General features: G+C 41.6%; 1 protein-coding gene across 1 annotated transcript in view; it reads right to left on the bottom strand.

Annotated features, from left to right (window-relative positions):
- The window catches only part of grin2ca (glutamate receptor, ionotropic, N-methyl D-aspartate 2Ca), an 80,705-nt gene that overhangs the window by 45,649 nt on the left and 18,882 nt on the right, over nt 1-16,174 (bottom strand). Inside the window, exon 2 of the mRNA XM_066642277.1 lies at nt 10,927-11,365. Within this exon, the coding sequence (XP_066498374.1) occupies nt 10,927-11,349 (423 nt within the window). The 5' untranslated portion in view covers nt 11,350-11,365. The remainder of the gene's footprint in view (nt 1-10,926; nt 11,366-16,174) is intronic.

Genomic DNA, 16,174 nt, shown 5'->3' with positions numbered 1-16,174 from the left:
CTCTCTGTGTCTGCGTGGGTTTCCTCCGGGTGCTCCGGTTTCCTCCCACAGTCCAAAAAAACACACGTTGGTAGGGGGATTGACGACTCATTTGTCCTTAGGTGTGAGTGTGTGTCACCCTCTGAAGGACTGGCGCCCCCTCCAGGATGTGTTCCCACTTTACTCTGGACCAGGCTCAGGACCCACCCCCTGAACTGGATAAGCGGTTACAGACAATGAATGAATGCATGTTTTTAATTGGACAGTGAGGATATGTTAATGTATTTAAAATGTATTGCCTGTTTTTATTGAAAATCATTGCTGCATTTACTTGTTGAACTAAATTCTGACATTGGGTTTTTTATTAATACAAATGTGTACTTGTACTTAATAAAAATATACATAAATAAATAAATAATTGCCATCTAGGTGAATAAGAATAAGGTTGTTCATACTGTGTGTTTATTTGCCAAGAGATACACAATGAATTGAGTAAAGTAATAACTGCCCTTTAAAGCAACAATTAAAACAGCAAAACAGAAGTACTTTCCCCATTCACAAAAGAACATTCCAAAGGTTGACAGTTTGCTAAAGCTGAGTTACTCTAGAGAGGGTAAGACATTTATAAACCAAGTCTCTACAAGTCACAGAGTGCTACCTGACAGGGAGGATGAAAGTCAAGTTGTAGCAACTTCCAGGAATGAACTGACATTAAAAATAGAATTATAAAACCATTCTTTTTAAAATGTTCATAGATTTCTACTAGACTCCATTGGACCTAATTTCATTTCCTGAGTGGTTATACTTTAATGTCTCCTGACCCCCTTTTTTTATTATTTCAACAGGTTAAAGCCATGTTTCAGTGAGTCATTTACTCTTTTGTGTTTTTTTTTTCTTTTTTTTTTTTATTTGAAAAATGTTGTATTATGAAAGAGGAAATTGATTTTAAAAATCATTCATGTTAATTAAGCAGTACATATTTGACTTTTTATTCTAAAACCAATTAAATAAACGTTTGATGTTTTGCCCTAGTGTCAGTTGAGTCTGGAGCTTTGTGGTATCAGTATCAAAGTCAGAAAAGTAATAAATCTTCACACAGTGGTATGGACTTGGGTTATATTCCTGAATGTTCAGTCCCTTGACAAATACAATGTGTTGTGTAGATGTGACAAGGAGAAGATATAAAATGTTAGAGTTAATATCAGGCTTTGTCATGTTGAGGATGTTATTGCTCTTTCATTTTGGGATCATGGCTTGTATTAAATTGCTCACATTAGGAATACAGATTCATGATTGGACTGTTGGTATCTGAGGAATGTTATGTTGTTTTTGTTGAATGTCACTTGTGAAGTGCTCACATTATTTATCAGCGCTAGGACTGGGCGATAGCATATAGGTTGCGATAATATTGTAATCATTTTTAAAACAATGTAAAAAAATCAATGTCGTGATAATCGTGATATTCAGGCTTGTTTACATAACGACTCAGCACAGCAACTACTCTGTGTTTGTTTTATTTATTTATTTAGTTGTGTGGTAGTTTTATGTGCTACAATATTGTTTTATACAAAATCAGAATCTTTACAGATTTTTTTATTTTGAATGTTTGTTACATATGTAGTAATACAAACATTTTAATAAAAATATCCATGTAATGGACGGCACGGTGGCGCAGCAGGTAGTGTCGCAGTCACACAGCTCCAGGGGCCTGGAGGTTGTGGGTTCGATTCCCGCTCCGGGTGACTGTCTGTGAGGAGTTGGTGTGTTCTCCCCGTGTCCGCGTGGGTTTCCTCCGGGTGCTCCGGTTTCCTCCCACAGTCCAAAAACACACGCTGCAGGTGGATTGGCGACTCGAAAGTGTCCGTAGGTATGAGTGTGTGAGTGAATGTGTGTGTGTCTGTGTTGCCCTGTGAAGGACTGGCGTCCCCTCCAGGGTGTATTCCCGCCTTGCGCCCAATGATTCCAGGTAGGCTCTGGACCCCCCGCGACCCTAAATTGGATAAGCGGTTACAGATAATGGATGGATGGACAGATAATGGATATCCATGTAATACTATTGATATATATTAAATATATTAAATTTACTATATATATTTTTTTAGTGTTTTTCATATCGCCAAAGAATCATGGGGCACAAGGCGGGAATACACCCTGGAGGGGGTGCCAGTCCTTCACAGGGCAACACACACACACTCACGGACACTTTTGAGTCACCAATCCACCTACCAACGTGTGTTTTTGGACTGTGGGAGGAAACCGGAGCACCCAGAGTAAACCCACGCAGACACAGAGAGAACACCAAACTCCTCACAGACAGTCACCCGGAATGGGAATCGAACCCACAACCTCTAGGCCCCTGGAGCTGTGTGACTGCGACACCACCTGCTGCACCACCGTGCCGCCCCACCCCTACTCAACACAACATTATTTTAAATACTCCATTCTTCAATGGGGTATTTGTGAAGGCTTAAAATGTTTGCTTTTGTCATTTGCTCCTGTTCTCCTCTTCTCTTCTCTTGTATTCGTCTTGTATTTATAAATGCCATGCATGTGCACAAACACCATCTCCTGTGTTAACGTCCTCAGTGCATGCTTTTCGGAAATTATTTCTATCCTTGATTTATCTGTTGTCTGTGCAGGCAGCAGCATGACTACAGCTTCGATCAATGATTGACTGGCAATAGAGAACGTGCTTTGACTTCATTCTCATCAGTGTGAAGATCTATAGACACTTGGTTTATGATGAGATCCAGTGCACGTCATGCTCAAGAAAGATCAACATTCGAATGTTTACACAGATTTAATTTGGATTCCAATCGTTGAATAATAACAACAACAAGGAGAACTCATTACAAGAATCTTCTCTATGTTTTATGAAGCTTCTCGTGCCTCACTGCCTTTTTAAGAGACAATAGATGGTTTGTAGTGTGTTACCTTCAGCCCAGCGTGAGATTAAACCTGGCAATGATGGTGTATTCTAATTGCCCTAATCAGCATAGTAATTGAGCAAAATATCCCCAGGACAAAATGGGAGTCTAGGCTAATTTTGCTCTGCTTCACTTTGCTAGAACAGGCCTTAGGTAATCAGGAAATAGCCTGAGAAATGGCTGAAGACACCATGTTGGCAGAGATACTCCATCCACTAGTTTGGACCGCTGCCCACTAATCAATCATTATAGGTGCCATTTTAAGCCCATCTCAAGTGGACCCCTACCTTTCGCAAAATGCAGACAGTGAGGAAGAGATTTTAAAAAGATATCACTTCACTGTTATGGAGACATATTCAGATGGAGGTTTATCTGTTTATCTGTTTTATCGGTTTTTGGCTGAGGTCTAAAATTGTTGTTGATTTTCTATGCACAGTTAGAAGAACTCATTCATTGATTCATTGTCTGTAACCACTTATGCGGTTCAGGGTCATGGTGGGTCCGGAGCCTACCCGGGATTTCACTGGGCGCAAGGGGGGAACACACGCCAGTCCTTCACAGGGCGACTCACACATTCACTCACACCTACAGACACTTTTAAGTCACCTGTTCACCTACCAACATGTGTTTTTTGGACTGTGGGAGGAAACCCACCTGGACACGGGGGACAACACATCTGTCAAGTCACCCGGAGCGGGACTTGAACCCACAACCTGTGCTTACTGCGACACTACCTGCTGCACCATAGTTAATGTGAATTTCGCTGGTATTAAATTTAAATTTGTCCCTTCCAGTTGAAATGTAAACAATTATTTTCTATTTTCATCGAATTGAAGACATAATAAAATACTTTTTTTGTGAGTTATTGTGGGCAGTGATATCAGCAGCCGTGGCCCATTAGTTACAGGTCCACTCCCAAAGACCAGCAGGAACATCCATGGCTGAAGTGCCCTTGAGCAAGGCACAGAACCCACAACTGCTCCACGGGTGCTGGGGATGGCTGCCCCCTGCTCTGGGTGTGTGTTCACAGCCCCTAGTGCACTGCTGTGTGTGTATGCACTGCCAAAGATGGGTTAAATGCAGAAGACACTTTCGTTGTACGTTGTACATTGACAAATAATTATATATTTCATCACATTACATTATTGTTTTGCATGATAAGTCCCTTTAACAAAATTGTATAAAATATGAGATTAATGGCATTAAATGGCATTCAAATCATCACTTTGTCCAAAAAAACCCCACTGAAAATTCCACTTACTGGTGCTGAAGTTAGTGGTTTAAACAGAGTTTCTCAAACACCCAAGTGAGCTGCTACACACCTTCTTGGTGGTCATTAGGCCATAGTGGGTCATCGGTGTGTTTTCTGGTAAATAAGTTGGCCATGAAGCAAAAAGATTAAGAACTCCTATCCAGTGGAAAGCTCTCTAAAGAACACTTTTTATTATTTTTTTGTCATTGCTCCAAATATGGTATTTTTACTGTTTTCATTTTAAAGAGTATGTCATGTATTTTTTCACCTGAAATGAGTCAAGGTCAATGTGGATCACAAACTGAGTAAACTTCATTGGGCTGTTGTGGTTTTTGCAGAGACAGGGGTTTCTCCTCATGCTCCTGCTTTGGCAGGGTCTCAGGGAGGGGGAGGGTATTAATCAGACTGAACCTGAGACAGCTGTCATGATGCCATGGGGCCTGGTCATGCCAGCCACTAATGAGAGCAGTGCCACATCAGCTGGATCTCTCAACAGTGAGCCTGGTGCCTCAAACACTTAGACACAAGCTCCACTAGACTCTGCCAGCAAAACATAGGCTATGCTGTTTCCTGTCAAAATACATGTGCTGGTATTTCAAAGGCATTAATTTGAATGAATTATTATATTATTATTTTCGCCAAGCGCATCATCTTGTCTGACAGCTTAAGACAGTCTCTTGGCAGATGTGTCAGGTGAAAGACTTTTCTGACGTATGAGGCTTTTCCTAAAAAAAGATTCTAGCTCTGTTCTACCCCAGCAGTGCTATATATTATAAAAACTATATATTTGTTATGACAAAAGCTGAAAATGCACAGAAAAAAAGAAGAGAAATCTCCTTTACTTGTTTGTCTGGTTTTGGCCTACTCTGACAGACAGTCTCTTAGTGACGAGAATCTTAGTGAGTCTGACCCCATAGGAATCTAGACATTGTCTCATCACAGACGTCATAGGGCACAGCTGGAATGTATGCCCTTGTTATAGGATATACACTGATTCCCAATAAGGACATCCCAAGAAAACATACGCTTTTTGTTCCCATTTTGTTTGTTATATAATATTATATTGAAATTTGATAACTTGTCTCCCAGAACAAATGTATCACTATAATTCATTAATTAATTCATTAGCTGTAAGCGCTTATCCAGTTCAGGGTATCGTGGGTCCAGAGCCTACCTGGATTCATTGTTCACAAGGCGGGAATATACCCTGGAGGGGGCACCAGTCCTTCACAGGGCAACTCACACACATTCACTCACACCGGACACTTTTGAGTCACCAATCCAACTACCAACATGTGGTTTTGGACTGTGGGAGGAAACCCACGCAAACACAGGGAGAACACACCACACTCCTCACTGACAGTCACCTGGAGGAAACACACGCAGACACAGGGAGAACACACCACACTCCTCACAGTCACCCGGAGAAAACCCACGCAGACACAGGGAGAACACACCACGCTCCTCACAGACAGTCACCTAGAGGAAACCCACGCAGACACAGGGAGAACACACCACACTCCTCACAGACAGTGACCCGGAGGAAACCCAGGAAGTTTTTAAAATGCAGTGGAAATTACAAATTATCCAAAATGATGCTACCAAAGATGAATTTCCACATTGTGGACAATTATTCTATTCTTTTCTATTCTAAAGGCCAAATATCATGTTTTCCTGTGCTCTCCCATTCCTAGTTAAGTATATTATTGATTAGCTGATCCAGGATTTGGTAACTCCAAAGATTCTTCTACATTGAACATTACTCAGTATTTAATTTATCAGCTGTATTTTATTTTAAATATTTCAAATGTTTCTAATGCATCAGTCCAGTCAATGGAAACCTAAGCAACAGAAAAGTCATAATTTGTTTACATAAAAGCATAAATAAAACTAATCTGCTGCATAAACTCTCCTGCCTATCACAGCTTTATTTACTCTGTCATTTATTATGAATTATCAAGTGCTGCAGTTGCCAAGTTGAGATAATTATGGGGTAAATGACCTCAGGGAGGTATATTACGCTGCAAATGACACTTCGCAGCCCCTGAGAAACAGTGCAGATGCCCAGAGTCCCCATCATAGTTCCAAAATCCATTTAGCTGCTGGACAGGGAGCAAACTGCAGCAACATATGGAGGAGAATAAGAAGGTCTTATTACCCTAGCAGCTGTTAGAATCTAATAGACCTGCACAGAGCATAATATCCAATCTTCTCGGGTTCACTTGACTATTTTAAGTTTATTGTCCAGCAGATCAATCGAATGACGCAGTGCTCACAAATTACAACGCTTGCATCGGTTACATCCACTAAAAGCACTTTGACACCTTACGCAATCTTCTTAACCTTAAACAGTTTTTCCAGTTTTTATAAAATCTGTTTAAATTCGATTTTGTCTTGTGCACACAGTGTATTGAACTATGCCTCCATTGAGATTTGGATATAAACATGTTATAATAGTTATTAAACGTCATTTTACATGGCCTTTGTAGTGTCACACTCTACTTTTACAAACCGGATTCCAAAAAAGTTGGGACACTAAAGAAAATGTGAATAAAAACTGAATTGCAATGATGTGGAGACGGCAAATGTCAAAATTTTATTCGTAGTAGAACATAGATGACAGATCAAAAGTTTAATCTGAGTAAATGTAACGTTTTAAAGGAAAAATATGTTGATTCAAAATTTCACAGTCTCAACAAATCCCCAAAAAGTTGGGACAAGTAGCAATAAGTGGCTGGAAAAAGGAAATTGAGCAAATAACGAACAGCTGGAAGACCAATTAACACTAATTAGGTCAATTGACAACATGATTGTGTATAAAAAGAGCTTCTCAGAGTGTCAGTGTCTCTCTGAAGCCAAGACGGTAAGAGGATCACCAATTCCACCATTGTTGTGCAGAAAAATAGTGCAGCAATACCAGAATGGTGTTACCCAGCGTAAAATAGCAAAGACTTTTAAGTTATCATCATCAGTCGTGCATAACATAACATTTGTTGACGCCATGAAATTTTGAAACAACATATTTTTCCCTTAAAATGATATTTAAACTGAAGTTTAAACTTTTGATCTGTGATTCGTGTTCTATTCTGAATGAAATATTAGATGTTGGCACCTCCACATAATTGCATTCAGTTTTTATTCACAATTTGTTTAGTGTCCCAACTCTTTTGGAATTCGGTTTGTACTATTTTGCTCAGTAAACTTAACAAAGGGTATTACAGGAAGTATAACTATGTAAATCTGTGCTTTGTTCATAACCGCATCCATTTGTAGCTGTTATTTCATGTTGTACATCCCTGCATGACCAGCTAAAGCTAGTCGTGCTGGTTTAGCTGGTTGACTAGCTTAAATCTTAACCCGCTTAGGGTATGTTTTCATTTAAATTTGATTGTTTAGCTGGACTAAAAGCATGATCAGCCTGACCAAACTAGACAACCATTATGACTAAGCTTGACCAGGCTGATTGACCAGCACCACCAAGCACGACCAAAATCAAATGCAATATACGCTACGCTGGTTAACCTGCTAGCTTACCAGCACATGGTATGTTTTGCCTAAATGATCAGTTTTCCAGTCACCTTGACCATCAACGACCAGCTCAAGACACCTACAACCAGCTAAAGCTTTGTATTTTAATATAATAAAGCCGCAGCATCATATTTCAGGCCATTGGCAAAGCATTTCAGTGGAATTTTGCTAATAATTAGTGGTAATGGTTTTTCGGTTGCATCAGATGTGAGCAATAACAGGCCACTTTTTTGACAAGTTTGAATAAAGACACAAGGTGTCAATTATGCAAAGCATCACTCTTATCACTCTTATAAAGTACATAAGGTCCTTGAGTGGTAATAGCACCCCAGTGAGATGAAGATTCATCCTAATTAACATGAGGCAGTAAATGAGAGAGAAAGTGAGTGTGTTAAAACCCATGCCCATCAGGGGTTTATCTAATACTGTAGCACTCTGCTGTGTGTTTAGAGCAGTTTGACTGTTGGCAGTCTCCTTCACCTCTTCAGATATTGTCGTGAATATCTGTTGTGATTATTATGTGGGGAATAACTGAGCTGGGGTCTGATAATACCCTCTGTTCCCTGTACGCAGTCATTTGTATGGAAGTGATAAAATACTGGAATGTGTTGGCTAGCATCCATTCGCCTTTTCTGCTCCATCTGGAAATCCAGTGTGGCAGCTTATTGCTATGTTTCAGCGAGATTGCTCATACATTGTGGGGATGTACGTTCACGCACAGAGGATTGTTTTGGACTTTGCATTCGGATGCAGTCATTTTATTGTAATTAAAGTTTGGCCCTGAAGCAGGAACCTCCAAGAAACTCATAACAATACCCCATCTTGGAAAAGCAGTTCCACTTTACAAACATCTCCCGTGTTATTAAACTGCTCTGGAGAGACAATATAATATTTGATGGGATAAAATGATATGACTTATAGCAGGGTTCCTGTAGGAGGGGAACGGTTTGCAGTGATATAAAGAATGAAGTTAAAGAGAGTGTTTGACAAAACTCATTCAGTTTAACAGTTTGCCTTTTTCCCAAAATATAGACGGAAAACCCAAGCTTTGTTTCCCAATATTCGCTTTGTAGGTAATGTCTTTAACAGGCAACATGTAATTATCATTGTATTAGCTGTATGTCTAAATCACCACCAATAAGTATATGGGTTCTGACAGTGTGTGTGTGTGTGTGTGTGTGTGTGTGTGTGTGTGTCATACTAAACCAAATTCTCTTTATAGCAAACACATCAAATCCCTCTGCGGCAAGTGTGGGAGCTGACTAATGTGCAACTAAAATCAGTCACCTGAGGAAGATTGGCCATGAATGACAATCAATGGCTTTAAGTTTGTGTGGGGAACCAGTCTTTGAAGCTGATTGGCTCCCATCTGAGAAACCTGCATCAGGAGGTCGGACTTCCCGGCGACTGTGCATGCGTTCCCCTGTCTTTGGCAGAAAGTAGGGTTAGCTGATCATGTCCTGTTGCTTGTGGGCAAACTCGCTAGTCATGAAGGTGCTGAAAACCCAGGGCACTACACATTTGCCATTTGTCTGCACATTTCAGTGGGAAACATGGGGGTATAGCTAGGCATAATTATTTGACGTGGTGCTGTGTGTACAGGGAGGGTGTTTTATTGATTATCCTAGTACTTTCCTGGTAATTTTTGGTGTTGTGCTGAAGTCTAGTGTGGGGCTTTGTATAGAAAGGAAGCTAGCCTTTTCAGTATATGTTCTAGCCTACTTTGATGCAATGACCATAATAAATAACTGTACCTCATACAGCTGAAGTCAGAGCCTTGGACTGGAGTCACCTACTGACCACCTATTAACATAATTAGATTGGGAGATGTTTAGTGGAGTCAACGGAACAGTCAGTGGAACGTTCCATTTATAAGTCTGTAAGTAAAAGATTGTGCAGATTCATTATTGCAATAGCATTCTCCTACCACTAACCACAGAAGTGATCACATGATTTCCAAAACCACATTATTTTGAGATGACTTAATAACATTAAGTTTTCGCACAAGTCTAGTTGGCAGAAAAGGAGCATCCATTGCCTGGTTACATTAGACTTTTAGCTCCAGTGTGAATATAAAGAAGCTAACAACAGACATTTAGCTCACAGACAACATTTTCAATAAATATTTTCAATTTTTAATCTGTCAGTCTGCAAAGATAGCAAAGATGTTTTAATGTGTAAATTATTTGAGAAGGTGGAGGGCATTATCTGTGTTCATTTGAGCCATAAGTCTCTGAAGAGGGAAACACTAACTGAGCCTGTTAATGAGAGCGACAGTAATGATTCTGTTAATTATAACTAATTTCTGGTCTGGAAAGAGGGTGTTTTTGTGTTAAAGGCTTTCACTATCTTACTCTTCTCATTATCTTTATATGTCCACTATTCTGTGATAATTCTATGTTTTTCTCAGTTTGTTTACCTGCTACTGGCCAGTTTTCTGGTCAGTGATCTGTAATGTTCTCATTACTCTAACACACTTTAACTCATGATCTAATCATTTTGATAATCATCGTGCCTCAGTCCTCGAACACAACACAATGAAAGTAATGAACACACGGTGCACACTCAGCTAAGCAAACCTCATGTAGGGGGAAAATATTATGGAACCTCTTGCTTTGGTTTGTTAGCACTGTCATCTTATGCTGCTATCAGTGGATTTAATTATTTCCTGAAATCTAGGATCATTTTGAATTCAGATCTGCAGAAGTAAAGAAATAAAGACTCAGCCAGACAGAGTGCCTCTATTTTCCTTCAAAAAAATGGCCATAAATATTAATGCATTGAAAGAATAAATGTGGGATAGATAGTTTGAGTCATAACCCAGGTGGTCCTTCCTTCTGAGATCTATGCGTGATTCACTTTCTCAAATTTCAAAGTATGAACACCACCAAAACCAAAAGTATTCAGTATACGATTTCACCACATTCACATTCTGAAGCAATAGGCTTATGTCCAGTGTTGGTAGAACTAAACTAAAATTATGACCTCACCCAAAGCAATGATGTCACTTTTATGACTGAGTTCAGTTTATGACAACAGCGAAGAGTCCTGTTTTTTACCTGATGTTTGTCTAAACACACTAGATACGAAACCGCTATGGCTAGGTTGGAGAGAAAGCACTGCAGTGCAGGATAAGGGGTTATTTTAGGACCTCTTGCCTAGGTCACTGCTCCCATGGCAGAAGTACACAGTCTGCTGTCTAGCAAGCTGCAAAAACTGGCATCAAAGAGCAAATCTGACCTTGTGCGGCAGGACGACTGCGGACCCCCCACTAATGCCCACGATGGGCACGGCTGTCTGAGTGGAGATGAAGTCCAAGATCTGTGCCACGGCCTCTGAGCCGATGTTGTCCTCAAACACCACGCCGTGGACCCTGTTGGCCGCCAGCGTGTCGCAGATGCGGGTCAGCAGTGCCCGGGGATTGGTGTTGTTGACCAGCACAGTGATGGGGTTCACTTCCAGTGGCAGGTCCAGAAAGTTCTCCCTGCTCAGGCGGCCCTTTATCTCCGTCTGGTAGGTCGAGCCGCTGAACACCACAGCCACGTTGACGGTGGGCTCCACAGTGGTGAACGGGCGACCCTTGCAACAGGGCGAGGCACAGAACAACAGCAGCAGTAGCGCTGGCCACAGAGCGTTGCTCAGCCGTCCCAGACGAACGCCCATCTCAGTCGCCTACTGCCTGTACACAACACAGAATAACGGGGATGATTAGCTTCAGGCAGTGTTTTACATGACAGGATTCATATGGCTTTCGTAATTGAGTTTTGTGTCACCCCGGCATGTATCCATGTAGACGTTTATAGGATGCAATATGAGCGTGGACTGCATCTACATTTCAGGCTTTGAAGTGGCTTAAATCAGATATTATCAAAGCAGCCACTCAAATGTAATTCTGATGTAGAAACTAATAGGGTAAGTGGCCATGAAACTGTAAAAGAATAGACCGATCTAAATTCAAATTGTCACATTATTATTACTGGCTAGTTTGCACTAATATAAACCAACAAAAATGTGTATCATATTGTACTGCGGTTCTTAAACTGGGAACCACAATCCTTTAGTGTGTTGTGAGATGAATGGACAGATTTTTATAAATATGTTTAAATTTTAGATCTACCACTTTTAAAACTATTCAGCGGGCTTGATATAAAATATGTTGTGAAATGGGGCGGTGGTGCAGCAGGTTAGTGTCGAAGTCACACAGCTCCTGGGACCTGGAGGTTGTGGGTTCGAGTCCTGCTCTGGGTGACTGTCTGTGAGGAGTGTGGTGTGTTCTCCCTGTGTCTGCGTAGGTTTCCTCCAGGTGACTGTTTGTGAGGAGTGTGGTATGTTTTCCCTGTGTCTGCATGGGTTTCCTCCGGGTGACTGTCTGTGAGGAGTGTGGTGTGTTCTCCCTGTGTCTGCATGGGTTTCATCCGGGTGACTGACTGTGTGGTGTGTTCTCCCTGTGTCTGCATGGGTTTCCTCCGGGTGAGTGTCTGTGAGGAGTGTGGTGTGTTCTCCCTGTGTCTGCGTGGGTTTCCTCCGGGTGACTGTCTGTGAGGAGAGTGTTGTGTTCTCCCTGTGTCTGCATGGGTGTCCTCCGGGTGACTGTCTGTGAGGAGTGTGGTGTGTTCTCCCTGTGTCTGTGTGGGTTTCCTCCGGGTGACTGTCTGTGAGGAATTTGTTGTGTTCTCCCTGAGTCTGCCTGGGTTTCCTCCGGGTGACTGTCTGTGACAAGTGTGGTCTGTTCTCTCTGTGTTTGCGTGGGTTTCCTCCGGGTGACTGTCTGTGACAAGTGTGGTCTGTTCTCTCTGTGTTTGCATGGGTTTCCTCCGGGTGCTCCGGTTTCCTCCCACGGTCCAAAAACACACGTTGGTAGGTGGATTGGTTACTCAAAAGTGTCCGTAGGTGTGAGTGAATGGGTTAGTGTGTGTGTGTTTTGCTCGGTGAAGGACTAGCGCCCCCTCCAGGGTGTATTTTCGTCCAATGATTCCAGGCAGGCTCTGGACCCACTGCGACCCTGAACTGGATAAGGGTTACAGATAATGAATGAATGAGAAAAAGTTGTGAAATGGCTCCTGAAAGCCAGTAAAATGTTCAGATGAGCCATGAACATATGCGTCTGTTTCTACACAAGCATCTCCAGGGCACCGTGCATAAAATAATGAGAAAGAAAAAACATTAGTATCAGATAGGATTTATAAAATACATATTCACGTGCCACGTTAGAAATGAAAGGGATCACACACTGTGTTCAGGAAAAACTGGCAAATGAGAGTTTAACATCAGTCAAAATGAAGAAGCATCTTGAAATGGATGTGCATTACACTTGTTATTTTAAATAAAGCTTAACAATTATTGCATTGTAGCTTCTGCTTCCTGCTCCATGGTGTGATTAATGCTTGAAAGAGATTAGCCATAACAGTATGCTATCAAATCATAGGGTTGGGAAATTGGGGGGTGGTTGTGAGATAAGACCAGTTTTTTGGGGGACTGCAAGATCAAAGATTTAAGAACCCCTCATATAGAACCTGGAAAAAAGGTTGGAATATTGGTGTTTTAAATAGTGTGATAATGTTGTGGTAATGCTCCATTGTCCATAACTTCCCTGCCGATTGTTTTTACTCTGCCTTTACATATGAGCAGCTTTAAGGTCCATTCTGCCACAAATGTGTATATAAGAGGCCATTAGATATTTGAGGAAACTCTGAGGCTGGCACTGATCAGGGCGTCCTGTCTGCAGTCAGCAGCTGTGCTCAGTCCCAAACTCTCAAACTGCAGTCCAATCCAACAGATGGTGGGCACTATAAAAAATAAAATCCGTTTTCCCTTTCTCTTTCTTTTTTGTAACAAATGGAGAACATGGGGATTTATGCCTTTTTTAGTCTCCGTGCTACACGGCCGCCTGCCTTAATCTTCCAAATAAAAAGAGTCAACAGGCAGCCAGTGGTCAGTATTATGATGCCAAGAAAGTTCTGCGTTCGGCTGGATTTCTGCAGCTTTAGTGACCTCCTTCTTAATGGCTTATAAGGACGTAAACCTAGCTGTGAAATTTAGGTTAGTTCTTCCCTTAATCTCATTTGTGACCCTTTCCATTCTCTGTCTATTTCCAAACAGGTCTTACACTATTAATGTGTTTTCTGTTGTATCTGTATCTGTGAGTGTAAAATCCTAATTCCTCACACAATAGTGATATCAGTGTGTGTTTATCTCTTCAAATCTTAAGACAGTGTTTACACAGACTTTAGAGCTTTAGCTGTCAGACTGAACGGAAACAAGACCAATCTTCTCATGCTAACCAAATTTATCACGTGTTGCGGTCCAGACACATAGTAATCCCCCTGTAATCCCACAATCTGTCGTGACTGATGCTCTCACGGTATCACCTTATCAAGTGGCCTGATGTGATACAAAAGCCCACTGTAATTCCTCTATACCTACACCAGCCACTCCGGCGGATAATACAAATCTAGCCTTTGTGAAGTATCTCAGACACACAGTTTTCCTTTGTAATGATTTTCAGATCGAAACCTTTGGCGAATTGTTATACGACAGGAAGTCTGAACAAGTAAATTATAAAGCTTTAATAATGATATTACATTTGGGTTCAGAAGTATTTTATATAAAACAGAACATAAAGTCAAGGGTTTTTCAAGTTTTTCTAAACCATGTAAATACATAAGTCACTGTGAAACAGCTCCAGGGTCTTGGTGTATGGAGTCAAAATAGGGTCAAAAAGGTTTTGTAAAACAATATTCACAAATTAAAGAACAATACTAATAATAATAATAATAATTAAAATTCACAAATGTGTAAAATATGTTTAATATATTGACAGATTTTTAAATGTGTAAAAAGTATTGGCATTTGTAAATGAAATGTTGTGAATGTGAGAACCAGTACTGCTTAAATTACTTAAATTGTGCCAGAGGATAAAAATCACATGAAAATCTTAAGGTTCCATGTGTGACTATGGGAGACTTTGAGTGTAACGGTACAATTCTGCACATACACCGTCACTACTCTATTTGTGACCCACTTTCAGTCAATACGGATGTTTGACCCTGGTTTGCCAGCAAATTGATCTATAGGAAAATCTCAAAATCTTTTTTTGACCCTATTTTGACTCCATATTGGCATATTGGGGTTGTGTTCAATCCCCAACTCAGGTGAGGAGTATGTGGTGTTCTCTCCATGTCTGTGTGGGTTTACTCTCCTCATTCATTCATTATCTGTAAGCGCTTATCCAGTTCAGGGTCGCGGTGGGTCCAGAGCCTACCTGGAATCATTGGGCACAAGGCGGGAATACACCCTGGAGGGGGCACCAGTCCTTCACAGGGCAACACACACACACAAGGACACTTTTGAGCTGCCAATCCACCTACCAACGTGTGTTTTTGGACCGTGGGAGGAAACGGGAGCACCCGGAGGAAACCCACACAGACACAGGGAGAACACACCACACTCCTCACAGACAGTCACCCGGAGGAAACCCACACAGACACTGAGAGAACACACCACACTCCTCACTGACAGTCAGCCGGAGGAAACCCATGTAGACACAGGGAGAACACACCACACTCCTCACAGACAGTCACCCCGGAGGAAACCCACGCATACATAGAGAACACACCACACTTCTCACAGACTGTCACCCGGAGAAAACCCACACAGACACAGAGAGAACACACCACACTTCTCACAGTCACCCGGAGGAAACCCACGCAGACACAGAGAGAACACATCACACTCCTCACAGACAGTCACCCAGAGAAAACCCACGCATACATAGGGAACACACCACACTCCTCACAGACAGTCACCCGGAGAAAACCCACACAGACACAGAGAGAACACATCACACTCCTCACAGACACTCACCCGGAGGAAACCCACACAGACACATGGAGAACACACCACACTCCTCACAGACAGTCACCCGGAGGAAACACAAGCAGACACAGGGAGAACACACCACACTCCTCACAGACAGTCACCCGGAGGAAACACATGCAGACACAGGGAGAACACACCACACTCCTCGAACCCACAACTTCCAGGTCCCTGGAGCTGTGTGACTCCAACACTATCTGCTGTGCCACTGTGCTGCCCTTAACGCTCTTCAGCTAATGGTCAATATCCATACTTCCAGAAGAAATACAAAAGTTTTACTGGCAGTGTGTGTCAGGCTAAGACTTCTTTATGCTAAATACCTGTGTGATATGTTCCTTCATGTTATTCCTTTTTTTCATGCTTTAGTTTCTAAACACAGCAGATATGAACATTCATGTTAGCTGTTTGTCACTTAGCAGTTAACCCAAACATATTCTTTACTTTAGCTGACCTCGCAGAATCTCAATCCATGAAAAGTCTTCATTAGCAACGAAGAGAGAGTTAATTCCTCCTTGGTGCGGCACTACGTGTCATACATTCTAAAAACGTTTGACCTTGCCCACATTTAATCACAACAAGAGAAGAGCGGAGGAGGGGATCTGAAGGTCGGCTG

The sequence above is a fragment of the Hoplias malabaricus genome, chromosome 13 (assembly GCF_029633855.1).
Source record: "Hoplias malabaricus isolate fHopMal1 chromosome 13, fHopMal1.hap1, whole genome shotgun sequence".
Classification (NCBI taxonomy): domain Eukaryota; kingdom Metazoa; phylum Chordata; class Actinopteri; order Characiformes; family Erythrinidae; genus Hoplias; species Hoplias malabaricus.
Note: the sequence above shows the minus strand (reverse complement) of the source record. Positions and strands in the feature narration are given on the sequence as shown.